The 18,823-nt window shown below is 35.1% G+C and overlaps 1 protein-coding gene across 4 annotated transcripts in view; it reads right to left on the bottom strand.

Annotated features, from left to right (window-relative positions):
- PPP3CA (protein phosphatase 3 catalytic subunit alpha) overlaps nt 1-18,823 on the bottom strand; it is a 314,986-nt gene that overhangs the window by 19,458 nt on the left and 276,705 nt on the right. For all 4 annotated transcript variants that reach the window (XM_035293239.3, XM_078366770.1, XM_002745548.6 and 1 more), the window contains exons 9-10: nt 17,977-18,102; nt 14,456-14,530 (exon numbers count right to left, since the gene is read on the bottom strand). In XM_035293239.3, the coding sequence (XP_035149130.1) occupies nt 14,456-14,530; nt 17,977-18,102 (201 nt within the window). The remainder of the gene's footprint in view (nt 1-14,455; nt 14,531-17,976; nt 18,103-18,823) is intronic.

Raw genomic sequence — 18,823 nt, 5'->3', positions numbered from 1 at the left:
ATGTAGCTGTGCTCCCCATAAATAGTGAATCACAACACACTCTAGCACTTTTCTTTCTTTCTTTTTGAGACAGAGACTCACTCTGTTGCCCAGGCTGGAGTGCAGTGGCGCAATCCTCTGTCTCCTGGGTTCAAGCAATTCGCTGCTTCAGCCTCCCAAGTCACTGGAATTACAGGCACCCACCACCACGCCTGGCTAATTTTTGTATTTTTAGTAGAGATGGGGTTTCACCATCTTAGCCAGGCTGGTCTTGAACTCCTGACCTCACGATCCACCTGCCTCAGACTCCCAAAGTGCTGGGATTACAGGCATGAGCCACCGCACCTGGCCGCCACTCTAGCACTTTTTTTAATGAAAACAAAAACTCTCTTTAAAACATTTCTCAATAACCCAGATAATGAGTTTTATTATCCCTTTTATACAATTGGAATATATTTACACAAAAAGTAAAATAACCTAACCATAGACAGTAAGAAGAGACATTATTCTCTGAACATTTTATCCTGAAAAGTACCTTCAATCTTTTCCATCTAATCAAAATAAAAATTAGCTCTAACCCCACATTAATAACCCCACAAAGATTTAAAGTATAAAAATAAAATATCCGGATTGATATGTAAGTCAGTCTAAAGGAGCTTAACAACAGCAGGAGAGAATTAAGTTCAGGTGTAAATGTTCTGGTATACTAGACTTAGTATTACTATTCCAGGTTTTCAGTATTTTCCAGAGATCATTAAAACTCTTTTTCAAAATCTTATTCCAGTCCAAATCCTCACAGTCCACAATTAAATAACAAGATCAAGAATAGGTACGTTTTTCAGAATTTTACTACCTGAAACATGCAAAGATAATGTCATATTAAACATTCTCGGTACTGTTCTGTTTAAGTTGTGAAAATGTACCACAGTAGCTCAAATTAAAATTCAGTATATTAAATAATGAAGACACATACAATACATTTTACATGAAAACTGTGAAAATTTCTTTCCACTGAAAAAATATATAATCACTTATTTCAACTTGGAAGTCCAAAACTGAAAAGTAGCATTTCACGTTAGAAAAAAATAATAATTTTAAGTAAAATTTCATTTTGTATTTCTATGCAAATAATATTCACTTCTTTTTTTGGCTGATCCTTTCAACTTTTTGAATTCTAATCTTCTTTTATGCCTGGGGTATCATGCTACTATTTCCAAAATCTAAGCAACCCTGCAAACTCAATTTTCTTAAACATGAGGGAGGCTACTATACAGACCAAGGGGATATTTAAAGATTTGCTTTAAATATGTGTCCCTTAACTTTGCACCTTGCTGACTGCTCATTAAGTTTTAAGATATTTCTGGCAAGTGGCCTTCTAAGTGAGTGTTGCAACCCCACAGGGTACATTTCATCCTCACAAAGGAACTGGAAAAAGGCATTTGCACTGTGGGAGTGGAGGGTAGGGGCGAGTGCTTGGCTGAAGAGAGATTTTTACCACCTGGGGTATCTGCCACACATTACTGATGTTGACTCTGACTTCCAGCTCAGTTACCACTGTGCAGCTACTACTGTGAATTCCTCAGTTACACCTGAATTAGTGGTATGCAGCATGTGCTATGTAGCATACACATTACTATCCAAACCATTCCTTCATCAAATATTCTTGTGACTACTTTACTAGATAGTCTGCCAAGTGCTAGCAACAGAAATATGAATGAGACATTGTCTCTGCTTTCGGAGATCACGTGAACAACAGACCATGACAAATACTATGCTAAAAGTAGCGGTGGGGTACTGGAGCTAGCTTCTGTCAGCTGGCAAGAGGATACTAGTGTATCCCTTCTTAACTCCATGGTCAGTAATTTCATGTTGGTAGCTTCAAATCAGCTGTGGGAGAAACATTTATACCATAAAAATCTGTAAGTGCTACAAACTGGGGCCATTTTCCCTTGGAGGACAGGTACAAACTGCTAAAAGGTACATGAAAAATTTTTCAATAAAATGGTGACAGGCAAGGATCTTGAAGGATAAATAAGCACCAAAGAGAAAGAAGAATGACATTCTCTATAGAGATTTTAAAAAAGTGTAAAGGCAGCATTATTCCACATTATTTTCAGATGACGGGTAAGAAGTTTGATGTTAATCAAGTTTGAGTATACTCAGATGAAGGTAGGGTGGGAAAGAAGCAGGAAGTGCCTGGGCTAAACTATAAAGGCTTTAGCATAGCACCTGCAGACAAGAAGTTTAGATATTAGCATATGTGCAAGAGATAAATAAAACTTACTTTGCCAGATACCAAAAAAGAAAGAAATGGTTGGATTGCTGGGTGACTAGAGACAGATATGTGACAAAGCAAATACAGCCAATTGTTAGCTACAGAAAGTTGAGTGATAAGTATCTGGGTACTGACCATATAGTTCTTCAAACCTTCCTGTATATTTAAAACATTTTGTAATAAAATGTCAAAAAATGAAACTTGGAAGAAATTTGGTTTTATGGAGAAAGAAAAATAGCAGCTTTGAGAAAAGAAGTCTCTATGTCCTGCCCTGTCCTTCCTTTATGTAATAGGGGAGAATACATGAGCTTGCTCAAAAAGGCAATGAAGACTTCTCACTGCAGTTAGATTCTCCCCATCTCTCTTTTCCACGAAATCCAGGCAAAAACTGAACGGGTAAGATTTTGTTTTAAAAGTTTAATCCAACAGATTCTTATTAGTTGTGACACATTTTGACAAATGTAAAAAAAAAAAAAACCTTAAATTCTTCTGAAAAGAAATATTTTTACATTAGAATGTGAAAAAACTGCTTTAAAAATTTTTTATTGTTATTGAGTTGTATTTTAGTTGATAGAAACACTAGCAGACCTTTCCCAATTCATCAGTATACTGGCCATAAGCCTGCTGTTATCATTTAGGCTTCTTTCTTTACAGGACAAGGGTATCCATAGCATATGTATTTAAATGAAATATGAAAAAAGTATATTTATACTAAAACATTTTATATGTTTTAAAAGGAAAGATATGCTTTTAAAAAATCATATTTTGCTGGTAGACCTCAAATGTTTTGAAACTTTAATCTAAATTCTGAGAAAAAAATAATATTTTTCACCACTCACCTCTTCCAAATTTGTTGAAACTTAACAAGTTCATCCCTATTCTACTTGAAAGTAAAATTTTTATCATGGATCAATATTATTAAACAGAGTTTCAATGTTCCTTCAGATTTTATTTTTTGCCAAATAGAGCAATTACTGAATTTGAATAAAAGCTCTTAATGAAATGAAGCATAAGGTGTTGAGATCATTAATATCTTTTGTTATGCTATATTAAAGATAAAAATGGGTTTGGTGTCCATCCAAAATCAGCACCTTTGAAACAGAAGATATAATGCATAAGACAGAACAGACTCCAGGTATCTCTAAGAAACTTGCATAATTAGTTTATATAGCTTTTTACAGATGATGAAATTATGAATATAAAGACTGTCTTCTTTGGGAAAATATATGTCCAACATTTGAAGTAATCCCTAAACTTTATCTGCCCTTTTTCTTTACTGACCTAACTTAGCAGTAACAAATCGTATGCTCGTATATCCCAGCAAAGAGATGTTATGCAGAAGTTAATTTAGGTATCTACCCAGCTTTGCCATTGGCTATGAACTGTGACAAGTGCTTCACAACATTTTTCTATACCACCAAGCACCTGAGTAAAGCACCATAAGCAATGGAAAACTGTTTACTCTAATGGAATGGCTTCAAAACTGTAGCCTTTACAATTTCTACTCATGTAGCTACAAAATAATATCCCCAAAGAATACTATTCCCATTCCATGTTTAAATAGTTTAAATAATGTTATAAACATTATGAGATTAAAATGAAATGGCTATGTTACTCTGTTATCCATGGCATATAAATAACACAGCATTCTGAGTCCCACTATCATTCATCTTAAAGTTCATGAATAAAATTCTTGTTGATATTTAAAAATCTTATGTTATTCTTTTTTTCTTTAAAATTGTAGTTTCACTTTAATTTCCCCAATTTTACTCCAGCGCATTATAAATTTACACTTTAAAACACACTAACCTTTTCTAATGTCCCTCTTTTTTGTGCTCCAGAGGTTTTTTATAGCTCAAGGAAATGTTCATAGTGACTACGTCTAGGGAGGCCTGTGCCTTTCTGTTAAAATGGAAAAAGCCATTTGAGAAAGAGGAGGCGGGAAAGGAGAAGCTGCAAGAAGGCCTCCAGCCAAGGTGCTTTCTCAGGGTGATCACTTTTAAGTAAGCAAGACTTGTGGAGGCCGAGGATGTGAAAATGGATTCCCTTTAACTCCCCTTGAAATGTCTTAGGGTAATCCCAACAGTACAGATATTCTAGCCTGAAGACTACTGTTCTATCAAGACTTAGATCACTCCATTTCTAGAGCTCACAGCTGTTGGAAGAGCTCCTTGAGTAGCCATAAACCTGGAGATCCTGCACTGTTCATCTATTTAGGATCAGCACAGGTTGAAGTGAATCCAGAGATTGTTAGGTGCTTTTTCTCACACACACAAAAGGCCATATGTATGCTTATATAGGTTAGTATTTTGAGCAAAAGCAAAACACATTCAGGACAACAAATTTTAAAAGTCCTGGTAAAAATTCATCTTTTTGGAGATTAAAAGCGAAAATATTTAGAATTTCTTTGTAACATGGATTCTCACTCTATTAACCATCCCTCCCATAGGTCATAAAACTGGAACATAATGATCACTCACTCCAGATCACTCTAAAGCACACATTCTGAATTTCTTCCATATGTTTTTTAACTTGACTACAATCTCAGTATATATTAAGAGCCTGCAATGAATGGTGTGATATTTGACAAAAGATTAGTCTGTTTTATATCCCACTTTGAATGCAATATAAGAGCCTTTAAAACATAATTTTCAAAACCATTTTCCTTTGTAATGGATTTTAAGGGTGTAATGGATTTTACGGAAGGCCAGAAGAGCCCAGACAAGTTTTTTTCTCCAACTCTCTTGTCATAAAACATAACCAAATTTTTTGGCTACGAAGCCTTAAAAATGGACAGACTACTCCCAAATGTCCAAGTACTGTCATTACTTGGTTATTTTCTGTTTAATTAAAAGTTACTTTCATTTCCAAAATCTAATTTGATTCCATGCATTTTTGTGTTCTAAGATGTTGTGTTCCATCTGTTTAATGACTCCTTGGTTGAGTCGCAGAAGCTGACTATAAGCAGAATTCTAACTGGGTGAAAATGAAAGACTTTACAGTAGATTAGGAACCTCCCATTGATTCTTTTCAAGAAATTGTTATATATTACACTCATGCTTTACAGAGGATATTTCCTTTTAAAAAATATATGTACCAAGGAAGTAATTAATAGCCATAAAATCTGACTTGGAACAACCCTTTCATCATGACGAAAACACATCAATCTTATAAAGTAATAACAGAAAATAAAAACAAAAAGCAATAAATCTAAATTTAATAACATCGATTTATTGTCTAAAAGGGAAGCAATCATCATGCTTGGATGTCTAATCAAAGATTGCTCTTTATGTAAATGAGGATATAACCGTTTAATAGGTATTTATTGAGGACATAACTGTGCATATGTGGTAAGTGCTGGTAGAAGTCATTCAGACTAGAACTTAATTCTAGACCCATATGGATTTATACATTCATCTAATACTAGAATGACATTTACATGTTGTCTCTGCAATGATATAAAGTGAAGGACATATGTTTTACCTTAGATAAAAAGTTAATTTGAGTACCACTTGACAGCATAATAAAAAGCAGACAGAAAGAACGAAGTAATACAGCTCCTTCATCTGACAGTGGAGAATGGCTGAGGCACTGGCCTGTAAGGAATTTATCTGAAAAGAAGTCATTCAAAGGTCTTTGGCTATTCTCAGTCCAGGCATGGTGTTCGGTTACTTTGTGGTAGATGTAGTAAAGTTTTGCCCAGGCCGGGTGCAGTGGCTCACACCTGTAATCCCAGCACTTTGGGAGGCCAAGGTGGGTGGATCACCAGGTCAAGAGATCGAGACCATCCTGGTCAACATGGTGAAACCCTATCTCTACTAAAATACAAAAAATTAGCTGGGCATGGTGGCGCGTGCCTGTAATCCCAGCTACTCAGGAGGTTAAGGCAGGAGAATTGCCTGAACCCAGGAGGCAGAGGTTGCAGTGAGCCGAGATTGCACCATTGCACTCCAGCCTGGGTAACAAGAGTGAAACTCTGTCTCAAAAAAAAAAAAAAGTTTTGCCCAAGAAGGAGGAGTAGAGAAATAAGCACAAGGTTTTGGCCAGTGATCCATGCATAAGCAAATTCAAAAAGTAGATGGTCCCCAGGTCATCAGACTTTAACATCACCTAATTATATTATTATCTTATCAGGAGAACAGATGTGCCAGTCGAAAATGTGTTTGTTTGCAACAGAAACATAGTGAAGAAGAGTAGCTGAGGCAAAACATTTGAAACGTTCTGGGAAGTACTGTGCATGGGCCAATGGCCATCAAGTGCCCTGGTCCTACTGCAAAGCTTCAGGTCACAAATAATTGGCTTGCTTACTTCTTTTAAGACATACAACTAAACTGGCATTTGAAAGCCAGAACTGTACAGAGGTAAAGAACTTGTGTCTAGAATAAAAGACCTTGGTCTAAGTCCCAGCACTATCATTTACTAACTATGCTACCTTGGGCAAGTACTAAGTCGCTTTAGGGGTTCACTCTCCTTATCTACAACATGAGGAATGTTTTAAATGCAGTATTTGTGTTATTTTATATAATCCTCACAACAACCACATGGAGATGAAACTATTAGTCTCCATTTGACAGAGAACAATTCTAAGAAACAAAACGTTATTTGTCTAAGGTCTTTAGCTAGAGGTGATTCAGAACCACGATTCATTACAGTACCAGCTGATGGACCTACTTCACTGATAGAGGTAGAATTAAATAAGCGATGTGCTCATTCACTCTCAACATTCAACAAATACATGTACCAGGTAGGGTGCTACCTGCTAATGTACATAGAACAGAGCATTGGTATATGGAAAGTATTGTAAAATGATTGTTATTGTTAAGAAGAAAACATTTGTGCAGATATGAACATTCCAGTTTTTCTAACAGTTACATTTCTCTCTGTAAATTAAACGATGTATTATGTGATCTTGGTGAATATCAAGTTGCCCTGAGATTTGTCCTCATTTATGTTTTGTGCCAACCAGGCTAATGGCTGGACCCCAGATTATGGCAAACACACTTTGCAGTCAGATCAAAATGGACCACCCCACAAAGATGGGTTGACAAAATAAAATCAACAGTTATATTTCTATAGAATTCTGAGACAAAATAGCTTTTATATCTTCTCATGAGCTAAGAATAAAGAGGAAAAGATTAAGTAAATTTTTCGAAGTGTGAAAATAGGGAAATCTCAGAGAAAAATACTTTTACCATTTACATTTTGTGAGCATTTATTGAACTTTGAAGTAAAATCTTTACACCTGCCATACTAGACCAAACAATTACTCTAAGAAATGTTTTACAAAACTTTGGACTCACAACTCTCTTGCAGTTGTTCAATCAGTTATCAATTACTCTAATAAAAGTACAATCTTCAAGTTAAGAACCCGAATCCATTAATGCTTTAGTACAAAGAGATTCAGGAAAGCTCTGCCAGAGAAGTTTGAGGAATATATTTTACTTCTTTTTGGTATCACTTTCAGCAAGCTTACATTACTTACTAAAGGCCTTTCTACAAAGAATGTCTCTTTCACATGCCAGTTATCTCAACCCTGTTTACCAGAAGAAAAGTTTTTTAAAATACCGAGACTTCGCTTTCATTGAGAAAGAGAGATTTCTATTTCAATGCCTTTTAAATATAGAATGCATTAAGGCTTATAGAGCTGCATGTTTACTTCCCTTATGCAACATAGTTTGCTTTCTCAAATAAATTTCATAAATATATTTATGCTTAGATATGCAATAGCTAATGTTTAGTATAAGTTGGCTAATGTCACTATTAGTTGAATAAAAACTAATGCTATTAAAATCATTTCTTTTAAAAGCTGTATAAAATATGTTATCTATGCATATAATACTGCATGTTGAAATATACTATAAAATCTAGAGTATTTTCTGTAGTATTACCTTACTGTGAGCATAATATTCTGGCCAATGGTGAACATTATCCAACCAATTAGGTACAACAGGGATATGCTGTTTTTTAACATTTAGTTTATTCTGCAAATTCTGAGCTTTCATGTAATGTGAAAATTATGCCAGGTAATTAAGAGAAACATTAGTGCAAAGTCATGGTAGTACAATATGAAGAGAAGGCAGTACTTCTGATGCCTGTATTACTGCATCATTTTAATTGCTAACTTAGAGATTTTAATTATTGTAAACAAAGATGACAGGCTAGATTTGATGAAACTGATTAAAATATGATAGCTTAACCAGGTAGCTGGTTTGATAGTCAAGGCCTCAAAATGTCAACAGCCCTAAACACGATGAGAATCATACCAAACTACACCTAGTAAATGCCCATGAGTTTTTCAGACATCTTTTAGTTTTAACGATATACTAGACATAATAAGGTGTCTTCTTTTTAAGATGAAAGCATAAAGAAAAAAGCAGTTTTCTGTACTTTATAAAGCGTGTAAAAACAAATAATAAATTTACAGAGACAAATAATTTAGCTTCTAAATTAGACACTAAAATATTAGGCAACTGAAAAAAAAACAAGAATAAACTGGGAAAACAATAAAAAAAAAAAGCCTGAGAAGAATTTCGTCTTTTAAAAATATTAATACACATTTTCTTTTCCCTGGGGCCTAATTATATCAATAAACTAAATTACTAAAATAAAAGAGATGTTAAAACTGGTAAATTGACCTACATCCTTGCATGTAAATTTCTAGAAAAAATAATATGGATTTCTCACACAGCCGCATTTTCTAAAACATCAAAATTCATAGAAGTTTTTTTCCTTTTCAGAAGCAGAAAAAGAAAGATGTCCCCCATGTTCTTCCTTTAGTTATTAATATTTTATCTCAATTTCTGCTCCCTCCTCTAAATGCCTATATCCTGTGACCAGCATGTTTCAACACCTCTATCCTCTGCCTGACTAGCATGTTTAAAATTGGTTCAATTCTTATTCCACTTGACTCCAATTCAATGAAGGCAGGGAAGACGTGTTCTGTTCATCGATGAATATATGGTAAAAGATATTATGTGAATATTTGCTTTTAATGAATACAAGAAATAAAAATAATATGTAAAATGAAAATACAATGCTTTAGAATTGGGGCACACTGAATTTTATTTTAGTATTTTGCTTTTTTTCAATGATTTCAATTTTATGAGCTATTGTAAAAATAAAATAAATTTTGCTATTAATTTCTTTCAACAATCTGATGTCTGATAACCAAAGTCATGGTCCCAGTTTTGGCCAGACTTATATCTCATAGTAATTTTTTTGCAATGGGTGCAAATATTTTTAAGTAGCTGTTGCCTGAACTGATACACAAACCTGGTTTTTGTGCTCTATCTCTCATCACTCCTATTTTCTCCTTCACCTGTTTGTCTTTCATCTCCTGCTTTAACAGTGCAGGCTAATTTGAAAAAAATATGCCCTCAATTTTGTGAGATTTTATTCCAAATCAGCAACCCTGAAGGCCTATTTCACTCTTAATAAACTCAGTTATTACCTAATCCTATGCTTCTGTCACTAGCTCCAATCTCTTTCTCAGTTTCTAGGTCTTGTTTCCCAAATCCTGCTTGGGCATTTCTAGAATTACATGTGCCAGTTTTACTCAAACTCATCTTTCTCCGAGAGCTGGTGACTTTTTCCATAAATGTTATCCGCCCTCCCAGGCCCCTAGGTTTGAACCATCAAAATCACCTTTTGCTTCCTTTGCCCCTCTGTCTATGACCTGTGGGTTCTACACTGTAAGTCCTTGGAAAGGTCTTTTGAACAGTTCCTTTTTAACGTTTTTCTTAACAATACTTTTGTTCAGATCTTGTCATTGCAACTTCAGACACTTTATTAAGTTCCTAAATTATATCCCTACTCATCCTTTGTTCATTTTACAAACATTTATCCAGGCTTGAAAAAGTTCTCGCTTTTTCTCAAATACTGTTTTTTTATGTTACTCCTTTACTTCCTAACTTCAGGTTAGGCTTCAACGTTGACAGAACAAGAATCTCATTGCCACTTGTTCCTCAGAGCATATTTTGTGCTAAATGGGATTTAGATATATCCCTTTTGTGTCTAAATGGGATTTTTTTTCTATTTTTATATTAAAATTTAATATATTCCTTCTAAGTTGACAAATATTATAAGATATAGCATCATTTTTTTTTAGATTGGGCACGTGAAATATAAGATGCTAAAATGAGTTGCTCAGAAATAATAATTATAGCACAAAAAGAGCTCTAAGATAATGGTTCTTAGTATATGTGTCGCTAGATTCACAAAGTGATAGGACTTTCTAAGATTAAATCTTTAAAGTTAATTTATTCACTCCATTTAGATTTTTAAATTAACCAAGCCCATTTAGATTCTGTGACTATCTGAAAGTAATGATTTGGGGGTAATCCCTTTATGCTTGGGGTGCCAAGGCATTTCTACAAAGGAATTATTACTGTCAAATGCTTTTTGCTATTCATATCCTTAGAAAAGTATTCCTCAACAGTAAGATACTACTTTAGTCACAGTAATTCCCAACTTTGCACTTTAAGTTCCATACAACTTTTAACAGCTAGACAGAAATAGGAAGACACTCTGGAACCTGTGATATTAGATATGAAGAATTAGCTAATTCAAGACAGACTTTGGAAGATAATTTTCTGGTATACGCTATAGATGGTTTTATAGAGGTATGCAAAACACTACTCTGATTCCATATTCACTTGCTTGTGGTTAACATTAGGATAAGCAAAAATGTTGATAAAAGATAAGAGTTCTACCATGTGGTTTGCTCTTTAGATGAGAGCAGACATATAAGTTCTAATTTAATATTAAGTCTTTCCAGTGCAGCCTGAAACTATATTTGGCTTAAAATGTATTCACTTTAATATTTTTTCTTTCCTTTCTCATTCTACAGGGTTTCAGTTTAACTTCCACAATTCTTTCTGGTGAGTGAGACTTATCACATATCATAGTCTCAAACATGATTTGTGTTTTTTTAAAAAGTGATCTCAGTGCCTATGATTTTAGGACCCAAAAGAAAGTCCCAGGTAAAAAAATAATCCTAACTTACAAAACTATCACTAGGTTTCTAATGCTTACTGTTACTTCAGACTTCCTAATTATAATAGTGAACAATAAAGAAACTCTTGTAATGAAGGTTGATTTCTATTAGCTCTACTTTGGAATCACTTACTAGCCCCTAGTCTGAAATGACTCTTCTTCATTAACGAGCATTATCTACCAAATGAGATACATATACTCGGATTTGTTTTTTCTCTAAAGTGTTCCAGTGAATAACAACCCTAAATTGAAACCAGACTATCATTTTATCATCCAAAATAAGAAGTGGAAACAGGAAACAAAGACCATAATACATATAAATTAGGTCATCAAAAGGCATTCATTGGCCTTAAATTGCTTCCAAACTTTACAAGATAACAGAAGTTTTTTAATTTTATTTTCAACATAGAGGACCACAGGCCAATTTAAAACAGCAATCTTTTTCCAGATGGCCTATCAAATTCCTTTATTTATAAGACAGAAGCTGAGGGGAGAATCATGACATGGTTTCCATCCAGAAGCCTGTGTGAGCCAGAAGGCAATTTTTGTCTGCTCAAATACATCTGATTTTTTTACAAGATAAAACACATTTCTTCTTAGACCATGTTAAAACAATTGAATGATATTGTTTCATATGCATTGACTTTCATTGCCAAATCTATTTCATTTCATAGAATATTTTTATTTTGCAGTATACTTATGTATTATATTTATATTTTATTCTATAGTATATTTAACAGAACAAATTAAAGCATATTACATTTGCTTATTAGGGTGTGTGTGTGTTAAAGCATCACACTGTGTGAATGAAAAAGATTTCAAACATTGTAAACACATATGGTGGAAAGTTTAAGAGCCTGACGACCAAGCAGACATTAGTTGAATACAGGCTCTGTGTCACTTCACTAGCTGGATGAACTTAGGTTTTCAACTTACTGAGTCTGGATCACTTTATATATAAAATAAGGATAATAATAGTACCTACATCAATAGGCTGTTTTGAATATGAAAGATAATATAAATTGCATAGTAAATGTAATATAAATGATAGTTATTACAAATCTTTTGTTGGCCAATAGGTAAAATTAATAAATTAAAGAACTAAGCTTGATCCCTAACATGTAAGTGTTAGTTGCTGTCATCACCACTGACATCATCATTAAATAGTAAAGGGGAGTTGACAGAATCTGAAGGAAATGAGGAGCATCTCCAATTGCTATAGGAACTATAGACACTAAGAAGTCAAGCTGATAAGAAAAAAAGACAGTCATGGATTATACTGGCACTATTATTACCTTTGACTTTCCCATTGACATTGGAGATGGAATTAAATATTGAGAAGGGCTTGATAAATGACTCATGAAGAGATAGCTCACTTAAAATAAGCAGCAATTTAAGGAAGAGTTTTATTTGTGTTTGGATGTCTTCTGATTTCTGCTTTGCCTTTGCAGCCAACAAATAAAGAGCCTGGCAAGCAGCAGGAGAGAGCTAGCTCCAGGAAAGAGACAGGCTACAGGCAAAAAAGGGTACGGCAATTGGAAATTTTATCCTAAGGTTGGAAATAAGGTTACATACACACACACACACACACACACACACACACACACTCAATATATGTTATCAATAAACAGTATTCCCAAAGAAAATCAGGAAGTTCTGAGAAGCTTTACAAATTATTCTTTGAGCATCTTTGAGCATTCTAACCCTAGCCCTTTGAGGAAATCCAGTTTTGATTTCATGTTACATAAAGTGCTAGGACTCTTTCTGATTGCTCATACTGAAATATATAACATCCTAAGTAGAACAGATTTTTCTTTTTTTGAGACAGAGTCTCGATCTGTCACCCAGGTTGGAGTGCAGTGGTGCAATCACGGCTCACTGCAACCTGTCTCCTGGGTTCACGTGATTCCTGTGCCTCAGCCTCCCAAGTAGCTGGAAATACAGATGCGCGCCACCACACCCATCTATTTTTTCTATTTTTAGTAGAGACGGGGTTTTGCCATGTTTGCCAGTCTGGTCTCCAACTCCTGATCTCATGTGATCTGCCTACCTTGGCCTCCCAAAGTGCTGCATTTATAGGTAAACTGTATAATTTAGGAAACAATGGCAAGATAAAAAAGTCTGTATTCAATCAGTACAGATGCAACTTTTTCCTGAATATTTTCAATCTGCGGTTGTTTGAATTCATGGATTGCAGAACCCTTGGATACAAGGGCTGACTGTACTCTGCTTTTTTTTTTTTGAGATGGGATCTTGCTCTGTCACCCAGGCTGGAGTATAGTGGTATGACCATGGCTCACTGCAGTCTCAACCACCTGGGCTCAAGGAATCCTCACACTTTACTTTCTGAGTAGCTAAGACCACAAGCATGCATCACCACGCACGGCTAATTTTTTGTAGAGATGAGTTCTCCCTATGTTTCCCAGGCTGGTCTCCAAATCCTGGGCTCAATCTCCTGACTTAGCCTATCAAAGTGCTGGGAGCCACTGCACCTGCCCCCAACTGTACTTAAATCAGTAAAGTTTGCTCTTAAACTTTCCTTCTCTAAGTACATTTTTGTTAGTTTCCATTCATTTTTAGGTGCTTCTGTAAGGCTCAAGGTAATTTTCCCCTCCATCGTTAAACTCATGGATCTGTGCCCCTTGCAGAAAAAGCATACTCTTTGAGGGTAATTAAACACCATATAATATCTTGAAAAACATCAAAAACTCCTCATAGTTTATTCATTACCAATTACTACAGAAAGAAGAAATACTGGGATTGACATAAATGCCAATATATAAATGCCTTTTTTCATAAACATCAAAATTTGAATTCTTGACATGAATAACTCCATTAGAGGACATTTTAAAATTGCCTGGCAAAAGAAAAAATAATTGTACAATAAGTGGTAACACTTGTTAGAAAATAAAGGATTACATTTGTATGAAAAAGCCAAAAGAAGTCACTTAGTGATATGAGCTACCTTCTATTAAAAGAGTTTACTACTTTAACAATGTTTTCAAAGTAATGAGAAAATTATCATATTTGTCTTATACTTTTAAAAAGTAAATAGAAAATAAATCATATCTTTCATTCTCAATTGTATGCTATGTTTTAAACATAATCTAAATCTTAGAAATTTATTCTTAGGTTTAGCAATGAGACTCCAAGTAATTAGCAGGCAAATAGCATTAGCCCAAAGGCACAAAGGCTCAAGCCTCTTACCATCAAATCCATCTTCTTCGGACCCTAGTTCATCATCTGAGCAGATGTTGAGGACATTTACCAGCATCTCAGTCACTAAGGAGAGAAAGCAAAGAGAAAAGTCAAGCTTTTCTGTTATAACCTCAACTATCACAATGGCATTGTTAATGAGCAAACTGAGCAATAGCACTTCTTATTTAGTTTGTATATAGAAGCAGTTCCAGTGAAAATCCAGATCATCTAAGACAACCACCTTTGTGATTCTATGCAGACTTTATTAAACTATTAGCTCATGACTATGATATCTAATGATAACATTTACCAGCTCTAGGTCAATAGACATTGACAAATCAAATATGTGGATGTGTATATACTAGAAATCAATAAAAGAAAATTTTTTTGGAATAAATTTTAGAATTTTTATTATTTCACAATGATAAGTCTTAATCTAGATCAGATTACAAACTTCTATTCAGTCGGGATGAAGAATGATGATTTTATTTTTCTATATTTTTAATCACCTAGAGAATGTCATACTATTACAGGCATGTTGTAGGGTCTAGCCCTACTGGGTCTAGAGGGCATTCTCTACGGGTGTGGAGATTAGAGACTGTAGAAATAAAGACACAATACACCGAGATAAAGAGAAAAATAGTTGGGCCCAGGGGTCCACGACTACCTAGTACGCGGAGTCTGATAGTGGCCCCGAGTGCCTGGACACTCTGACTTTTATTGGGTACAAAGCAGTGGGTAGGAAAAGCAGGGTGAGTTCAAGCAAATCACGTGTCTAAGGAACAAAGGGGCTGAGGCTTGCAAGTAGTGGAACAAGGGGCCCAGGGCTCGCGAGTAGCCGAAGCAGGGGGCAGCAAGATGTGTTAGTACTTTATGTTATGCTTGCCAAGTAACAACAAAGGCTTCAAGAATTATGCTACTTCTTACTACCTTCAAAAGAGGAACCAGGTGCAGAAGGTGGAGTGAAAGCCGACACAGACTGTGGCCAATATAGCACAGCACCACATAGAGACAACTAAGCCCCCGGGTAGCTTCAGGTTGGGCTGACTGATACCAGTCTTTCCACAAGAGCACTGGGGAGTGGAGTGTTCTCCAGCTCGCCCAAAGACAGGAGATGTTCCCTTCCAAGGTCTGCTGAGTAGCAGGTGCTTCTCCAAGCACTGGCACTACCACAGAGATTTTAGATGCCCTCCAGAAACCCTTATGCGGGTGTGATAGAGGGCTTAGGTTCGGCATTCAACACGTTATCTCTGCTGATCTCCACCACTCAATGTTCAACAGGTATTAATGCTCTTGCCTGGTGGCCACATCCCATAGGGACACTTATCAGTCCCTAACCACAGCAACCTAAAGTTCCTAGATAATTATTCATAAAATACAAGAAGACTTTAATCAAGGCTTAATACTCTAAGACTAATATCTAATAACTCATGATACTTAATATTCAATAAGACTGTTATCTAATCACTCATGACACTTGTTCCTAGCTAGATTCTTCTTTCTATATTCTATTTATTAGACAGGAACTGGCTGGGGCTTCAGTCTCCTGCTTTGGCACTTACGATCCTCCCACAGCATGTGCTTTTGTGTTTAATACAAACTGTTGATTGATAAACTAATATATTTGAAGTATTTTTTAGAATACTAACTTTAAAAATATTTTTACAAATATCATTAAATTTGATCTTCAAAAATGCTTAAAAAATTAAACAGCTGCAGTTTAATCAGAAATTTACTTAATAGATTACAGTAGGATTATATAAAAGTGCTTTACAGGCTGGGTGCAGTGGCTCAAGCCTGTAATCCCAGCACTTTGGGAGGCCGAGACGGGCAGATCATGAGGTCAAGAGATCGAGACCATCCTGGCCAACATGGTGAAACCCCGTCTCTTCCAGAAATACAAAAAAAATTAGCTGGGCATGGTGGCACATGCCTGTAGTCCCAGCTACCTGGGAGGCTGAGGCAGGAGAATTGCTTGAACCTGGGAGGCGGAGGTTGCAGTGAGCTGAGATTGCGCCTCTGTACTCCAGCCGGTGCCTGGCGACAGAGCAAGACTCTGTCTCAAACAAACAAACAAAACAAAAAAAACCCTGATGTACAGAGGAAATTAGTACTGCATTATTTTTATACCATAAAGCATGCTATTTACATTTAACATTTTTTGAAATTAGACTGGGTTCTACCATGCAGGTGAAAAGAAGCCTGTCTATTTCTTCTTCAAGAGCTATTTTTAAAGTAATAGGCTATTTTAAAAAATGTCCCTCTAGAGTTAAAGTTGTATGATAGAGAGTGAAACTTCAATGGAGCCAATGCTGATCCAGAGTTTCAGTTTAATTATCAAAACTGGATTTTGTGTACCAGCAGATTAATATGCTAATTTCTAATAAATGCCCCAAATTTTAATAATTAATAGAAACAACCCAAATAAAGGGTATCCAAAGTGCCCAAAGTTGTCAGGATTCACACTGTTTCTGTTTCCAGCAAAGCCAACAGATGACACTACTCCAATTTGATCAGTGCAAGAAAGTTGCAATACGGAGTAGTACTGGGACTATTTATTGGAGACTATAAAAAATTTACTTTTGATTATTTTGGTATCCAAAGGGAAGAATTCTTAGCTGACAACTCATAACTTGACTGGTTTAATCATTTTAGGGCATTTAAAGGAAAAACAACAATTACTGTAGGGTTTCAGAAAACTATTTAGCTTTTCTCTGAAACTCCTCATAGGACATCATTACTCTGAAACTTAAGGGAACACTCATCTTTCTGACAGTGCCCATTTACCTTCTCATGCAAAGGATGAAAAGATGCATGAGAATCAATCTGTGAATTATTGATAGGTCTCCTGAATGAAAAACAATTGGTGCAGGCATTTCCTCAACATTTTTGTTGAGGTTTAGGTCAACATACGAAAGCAAAACGAAGGGGGGCAGAAGGAAGGGAGGAAGAAGGTTAATAAGAACTTTTAAAATGTAAATTTGTCTCCTGTACTGTACCTTATAATGCACCAATGCCTACTACATTTTTGATGAACTACTTTGTTGTTGTTGTAAATGTTGTTCTTCATACTATTGTAGCCATTAAGCACTATCGTACAATAATTTACTAACATCAGAAATGTAAGGAAAGCATGGCTATCTTAATCTTTTAATTTGATAGATAATTTGTAAAATAAAATAGTCCTTTGGGATTATAGTACAAAGCGGTAAGGAAAAAGGATAGATACTACTTTACCAGGTAAAGTTGTATTTCCATTATTTTTTAAAGAGATGTATTATTCTAATAAGATGGTATAAATTTACTACATAGTTCTACTGTTTTTTTTTTTTTGCTTTCCCCTAATTCACCCATTGTGTCCTGTTAATAGGATACAGCGTGACACACTTGCACTTCCAAATCACATGTTTCATTGTACAACTTATGAATTTTATTGGCTGGGCCAAAGTTCTTCTCTTTCTAAATGTTTAATCTCCTTTCCTTCCTTCTACACTATTTTAATAAGAACATCTCAGGATTCCACAACATACCTTTTTCCCCAACAAATGGCAGGGACCAAGTAAAAACATCCATGAAATTTGGAAGCCAGTATGGATGAGGAGAACAGTTGAACTGCCTGATATTCATAACATTGTTCTCATACTTCAATACTGCAGCTAAAAAAAAACAAAAAAGGATGTTAGATACACAGACCATATTTCTGCTTCTATGTATGGCTTTAGCTCATCAAGAAAATTCGGTTAATTGACTGAAGTTCCAAAACATCCAGGCTCATACCTGAGACATCTCAGAATGCTTACACAACTTATAGACTTAAGCCTTAGTCAGTGTAACGTATAACCACACAATATATGAATACTTAATATGGAATTGTATAACAAATTGGAAAATATTTATACAAAATAGTTAATCCAATGTCTGTTGGAACTGTAACAAGAAATTGTATCAAGCTCCCCTTTCAGCCAAGAATACTTTAGTCCTCAAATTTGGTATCTGATGACACTAATAAAAGTGCACAGCTAAGTCTGACACAATAATCTCCTCAAATATTTTAACTAAATTAATTTGTTTAAAATAAAACTTCTTCCAGTAGAACTCCCAATAGTTGCACAAAATAGTTTAAGTTAGAATGGTTTATTTTTAATGTTTATTTTATTTTTTAAATTTAACATAATTGTATATACTCATGGGGTACATAGTGATGTTTTGATACATATAATGCATAGTAATCAGATCAGGGTAATTAGCTATATATTAAATACCATCTCAGACATTTGTCATTTCTTTGTGTTTGGAACATTCAATATTCTCCTTCTAGCTATTTGAAATTATAATCTATTATTGTTAACTATAGTAACTCTATGGTAGATTGCTTTC

This window comes from Callithrix jacchus, chromosome 3 (genome assembly GCF_049354715.1).
Source record: "Callithrix jacchus isolate 240 chromosome 3, calJac240_pri, whole genome shotgun sequence".
Classification (NCBI taxonomy): Eukaryota; Metazoa; Chordata; class Mammalia; order Primates; family Cebidae; genus Callithrix; species Callithrix jacchus.
This window is presented reverse-complemented; position numbering and strand designations above follow the sequence as displayed.